The following is a 5,920-nucleotide window of genomic DNA, read 5'->3' on the forward strand; positions in this document are numbered from 1 at the left end:
TGCGGGTTTTCACTTATAAAAGTGGAAAGGACATATGGGATAGACTTTGTATAACTTATGAGATATACACTTAAAACAATCTGTAGTTGTAGAATTCTCATGAAAATATTTTCAGTTATCCCTTTCGTTGTTTTCCCTAGTCTTGCTGTGATCTTAATCAGCTACCACGCCACATGTGGCTCTAATTACATAACTCTATGGAATTGAAACGTGCAAAATAGAATTGTAATATCGATCAATGAAATTGATATTATTTACATTTTTAAGCCTTCTTATTTTTTATCCAATTTGATATTTTTCTATTATATTTATAATTTTAATTTAAGTCTCATTTGATTTGTATTATTTTTGAATATTTTAGTCATTGCATGGCTTTTATTTATAAATTATTTTGGTATTTGTTTATCAATTAAAATAAATGTTTTGGTATTATAGATATAAGATATTTCATAATTACTATCCCCTTTAGTTGAAAGAAAATTGCATTTATTTTAAAAATAAAAATTACTATCCCTTTTCTTAATTTTGATATACAAGGTATTTAATAAATTACTAATTAATCTATAAATTTTTTTTTTCACCATTTAGATTTGTTATGCTATTATTTTTCATAATTCATTCAAATTTGATGAAAAAAACCAAAATAAAAAAGTTTACTGTTAGCATTTCCTTCTACTTCTAACCAATTAAGCATCTTTGAAATACAACAACTCGTAGTACCCAAAGTCTAAAGAGATCATTTGAAGGATTATTATATAAAAGCCGGTCTAATTAATAGTTTTAATTTACATTGGTTGATTATGTCTGAAACTAAACTGGTTAAAAATAGGAGAAGGCTCTTCTCTGAAGGAAAACAACTTAAAGATGGGTGGTGGGCTAAATTGCAAAAAATGTGCAGTTGATAATTATATGAATTTTAGCTTTTTCAAATCTTGTAAGGCTTCATTTGGGACGGCTTTCTTACTACTTTCTAAAAAAGCTTTTTAGTACAAAAAATTTTCTACTAAAAAGCTGCTATAAGAATAGTAAGCAAAGCTGTCCCAAATGAAGCCTAAGAAAAGAGATGCCTTTAGCTTAGTGAGAAAAAACAATAATATGTTTGCAAATAATTTATCTTATACAGAGTTAAAGCAATTACATAAAAATATTTATGTGCTTATTTATTAAGTTTCTATTGCACATTTAGCTGCACCGTATTATAATCAATGCTTTTTTAATCTTCTTAAATTTTGAATATAATCCACATAATCATGGGAATAACAAACTTTTTCTTTCTTTTTTATTTAATTATAAGTGTTTGCATATACATTGTGCTCCTAATTTTTATTACAAATTCAATTTAAATTAACCCTTGCACATTTGCACAGACAATTTGCTTGTATCTTTAGTTTCTAACTGGCGGGCATTCTTTAATCCTTCTAATCATTTTCAAGTATTTATGTAACTTGCATTTGTTGCGCAATTGTTATATTCTGCTTTGAAATTTATGTTGTGAAATTTAGGCCTTCTTAGGCAGCCAAAATGGGGTCATTTGAAGGGACTGCATCAAGCAATAAAGTCTTGTGAGAAGGCTTTGGTCTCTAGTGATCCCAATGCAACTTCACATGGACTTGATCAACAGGTCTAGCGTCTGCATGCCACATCTTCTTTTGAGTTATAGATGCATAAAAATTTTCTAAAAGTAAATCTTACAGATGGGAGTATTTTCAATGCAGATATATGTATTTAGATCAAAATCTGGAGATTGCGCAGCTTTTCTTACCAACAATGACACTGAGTCTAATTCCACAATAATATTCAATGGATTGAAATATGATCTTCCTCCTTGGTCCATCAGCATTCTTCCTAACTGTACAACTGAAGCTTATAACACTGCTAAGGTAATCAAAATCTCTGAGAATTTCATGTTTCACATTCTATTTGTGTCCTACAAATATAATTCCATGTTATGAAGCTTTAAGATGGTTCCAACTTAACCAATTACATTTAAGTAGTAACATAGCAATGTTTTATGCACATTTCCTTATATTCTACCTTAATCGAAGTAATATTATACTTTATTTCACCTATATATACAACATAACTCATCTTCATCTCTACCATAACGCACTCTGATAGGCCGGTTCATCATGAACCTGCCCAGCCGGCCCAACGACCGGCTCACTTATACAGGAGGCAGAAAAGGTCCGCCTCCTTTGAAGCTTGCCGCCCACATGTGTGGACCCCACTTGGAGCAATTGGGGGAGAGTGATTTGGGCGGCTAGGGTGAAAATTTGAATGATGGATGTTTGAATTATTAAAAAAATATTGTATTAATATGATGGTTTGTTTAGGGTTAGGGTTATGCTTAGTTTGAGTTTCTCTTAGTGTTCTTTGGTGTTTTGGCTCTAGATTTCTTTGTCTAGAGATTGGGAGAGAACGATCCTCCTCTCGAATTGAGGATCACTTGTATCTTGCTTCGTGTACGTTTGGCTTTGATTTCCTTGTTGCAATACAACGTCTTGTGGCTGATTTTTGTCCCGATTTTACGTTATTCTTGCTGTTTTTGCCAATTAGTGATAGGTTTTCTTGCGAACTCAAGTATTCCCCTTGGGATTACTTGCGAACTCAAGTATTTACTATCACACACCAGAACATTACATGTTTAGATTATTATTTTTCTTGTATCTTCATATACAGGTCAGAATCCAACGTTCAGAGATGAAAATGATTGCTTCCATTGGAGGCTTTTCTTGGAACTCTTATACTGAAGATAGCAACTCTATCCCAAAAAGCTCATTTATGATGCAAGGTTTGTTGGAGCAGTTAAATGTTACAAGGGATAGCACAGACTACCTATGGTACACAACATTGTGAGTAGCAAACATAAGACATCTAAAATTTGAATGAACTCTAAATTCTATTTTTGTTCTGGAATGGAGAATTTCCTCTTTTTGCATGTAATAGTTCTCATGTTTGCAGTGTTGACATAGGTAAGGATGAAGAATTTTTAAAAAATGGACAGTATCTGCTCCTCACTGTCGCTTCAGCTGGTCATTCATTGCATGTCTTCATTAATGGAGAACTGAGTGGTATCTAATTATGCTTTTGAAAACAAATGCTTTTTTGGGAGATAGCCTGTTTGTTATAGTGATTTTTTTTTTTTTCACTTTACGACAGGGACTGCTTATGGTAGTCTACAAAGTCCGAAATTAACTTACAATGGGAATGCAAAATTCCGGGTAGGAAGCAACAGAATATCTATTTTAAGCGTTGCTGTTGGTCTCCCAGTAAGTTTATTTTGTGCATAGATTTTCCATGCTACAGAAAGTGAAAGAAAATCTGATGCTTCGATTTGTTATTCTCCCTTCTAATAGAATGGTGGGACACATTTTGAAACATGGAATGTTGGAATACTTGGTCCAGTTACTCTAAGTGGTCTTAATACCGGGAAACTTGATCTCACATTCCATAACTGGACTTACCAGGTCATGATCTCTTCTTATTAGTTTACTCTTCTCTAATACTTTGCATGAGATCTTCAGCATTTTTCATGTTCACTTGCAGATTGGTCTAAAAGGTGAGGCATTGAACCTTCATTCCATTACTGGAAGTTCTTGCTTCGAGTGGGGAGAATTTTCTCAGAAGAAGCCATTAACTTGGTACAAGGTGAAGAACTGAAAAAAACAAAGAAGTTCATGCTTTGTCCCAGAACTTTTCATAGCCCATTTTTAACTCTCTAATTCTGAAAATGTTACATCTGCATTTCATCAATTTGTCTGCATATCTTCTCTACTTGGTAGGCGTTCTTCAATTCACCTGATGGAGATGAACCATTGGCTTTAGACATGAGTAGCATGGGCAAAGGACAAGCATGGATAAATGGAGAAAGCATTGGCCGTTACTGGCCTGGTTATAAAGCTTTTGGTTCTTGTAACGGTTGTGACTACAGAGGATTCCACAATGAGAAGAAGTGCTTGACTAGTTGTGGGGAGTCATCTCAAAAATTGTATGTGATCCTAACCTCCCAATAACATTTTATTCATGTTACTGAAAAAAATAACTAAAGTTACTTTCAATCATCATCAACCATCATCATCCTTGGCCACTTTATTCGAGCACTTTGGAATTAGCTTTATGAATCATTTTTCTCCTTTCATTCATGTTGAGTATTACATGAGATGTTAAAGATGTTGAATATATATTGTGGAGATCTTTTAGCACAACTTCTTTTAAGTTGTCTTTAGTCTTACACCTTTTCCTCCTAGTTATTTCTATTTTATTTTTACCTATTCATTTTATATGTGCCATCTACCCTTCATTATGTGAGAAATTATTCTGTGCGGAGTTCAGACGGGGAGAATTATCTGGACATGTGAGTGTACATAGTGTGTACAAAAATCTGATACATTCTATATATAAATATGAACACAGTGGGTACATTCACATGTCCGAATGGTTCTTCCCATATAGACTCCGCACGGAATAATTACTCCGCACGGAATAATTTCTCCCATTATGCATGCTCAAACCAATTAAGTCTATTTTTATCATCTTAGATTTAATATATGATATTCCCACCACCCCTTCAATTCAAACATTTTTGAATCCATTCTTATCAATTCGTCATAAATCCATCATAAAATTCTTAATTCTATCACAATCAACTTTATTATCAATGATTTTCTATTGTCTAGCATAAGGATCCATATATCATATTCAATCTAATTTTAGTTCTACAAACCTCATATTTAGGACTCTATTCTGGTTTCGTTTGGGACGGCTTTCTTTCTGTTTCTTAAAGTAGCTTTTTAGTACAAAAATTTTAATTCTTGTACTACAACATCACTTTAAAAAGCAGTAAGAAAGTCGTCCCAAACGAAGCCTCAATCATTCATCCCTCTTCAAATTAAATCATCTTTGTTCCCATTTAAAGTACTTAAAGTCCAAGTCTAATTGAAATTACTTTTGATGATCTTAGGTACCATGTCCCACGCTCCTGGCTTAATCCAACAAAAAACCTGATTGTTGTTTTTGAGGAATGGGGTGGTGATCCTACTGGCATTTCTCTGGTGAAGAGAATCACTGTTGATGCTGAATTACAGAATTAGTCTTCATTTGGGATGACTTTTTAATTGCTTCTTAAAACAACTTTTTAAGTACAAAAATACAATTTTTGTACTAAAAAGTTCCTTTAAGAAGTAGCAAGATAGCCGTCCCAAATGAAACCTTAGTCTTCTCCTTTTCTGCATCTAGATTATATTGCACAGATAGTATTGAAGGATGAAATGGCTACATTTTGATTGATTCATCATTGACGATATAGCAAAGATTAGAAGCAAATAAGCTGTTTTATGAAGATGTACATGTACACTGGAAATTGTAAGGATTGTGCTGCCATTTCTACAGCAGAAACTGAAAGGATGTTGAAATTTATCAGCAAGCAAATGATATCCGAACACTCGAAGGCTGAAGATGGTAGTAGATTGTTTGGGCAATTTTTGTCGTTCTATTTAGATAATAAGTTTGCGATATGTGCAAACAATAAGCTCTATATTGTTGGAAAATGAAAATGCTTTTCTCCTGAAAATATGTTACAGGTGCCGAAAGTGTAATTACTTGTATACTTTGTATCTCCATAACAGTGAAGTTGATTATGTTTCAATAAAAACTTAACAAATAATAAAATGTTTTAGCATTATTCTTGAGTCATTGATTCTTCTTGTGTGTTTGGAGAAATTATTACGTGCAGAGTTCGGAATGAATCCGGACTCCAATAAGATTGCGCCATATACACAGTGTATAAGTTGTACACACAACTGTGTACAGAAGACATGCCGCAATCTCATTGGAGTCCGGATGTGAACTACGTCAAGACTCCGCAAGTAATAATTTCTCATATGTTGGGGATATTAATAGAAGAGAGGAGATAATATCTTTT

The 5,920-nt window shown here is 33.3% G+C and overlaps 1 protein-coding gene across 2 annotated transcripts; it reads left to right on the plus strand.

Annotated features, from left to right (window-relative positions):
* The first annotated feature begins 1,259 nt into the window (after nucleotides 1-1,259).
* Nucleotides 1,260-5,680, plus strand: LOC110098851 (beta-galactosidase 2). 2 transcript variants are annotated; one of them, XM_020825791.2, is made up of 9 exons: nucleotides 1,260-1,621; nucleotides 1,716-1,880; nucleotides 2,680-2,852; nucleotides 2,962-3,071; nucleotides 3,160-3,269; nucleotides 3,357-3,467; nucleotides 3,547-3,648; nucleotides 3,783-3,988; nucleotides 4,961-5,680. In XM_020825791.2, the coding sequence occupies exons 3-9, from the start codon at nucleotides 2,701-2,703 to the stop codon at nucleotides 5,088-5,090; spliced, it is 921 nt and encodes a 306-aa protein (XP_020681450.2). In that variant the 5' UTR covers nucleotides 1,260-1,621; nucleotides 1,716-1,880; nucleotides 2,680-2,700; the 3' UTR covers nucleotides 5,091-5,680. The 2 variants fall into 2 exon arrangements, with proteins under 2 accessions (XP_020681450.2, XP_028556310.1); XM_028700477.1 differs by lacking the exons at nucleotides 1,260-1,621; nucleotides 1,716-1,880 and having other exon boundaries at nucleotides 2,684-2,852; nucleotides 2,973-3,071.
* The last annotated feature ends 240 nt before the right edge of the window (nucleotides 5,681-5,920 follow it).

This window comes from Dendrobium catenatum, unplaced genomic scaffold (genome assembly GCF_001605985.2).
Source record: "Dendrobium catenatum unplaced genomic scaffold, ASM160598v2 fragScaff_scaffold_1525, whole genome shotgun sequence".
Lineage (NCBI taxonomy): Eukaryota > Viridiplantae > Streptophyta > Magnoliopsida > Asparagales > Orchidaceae > Dendrobium > Dendrobium catenatum.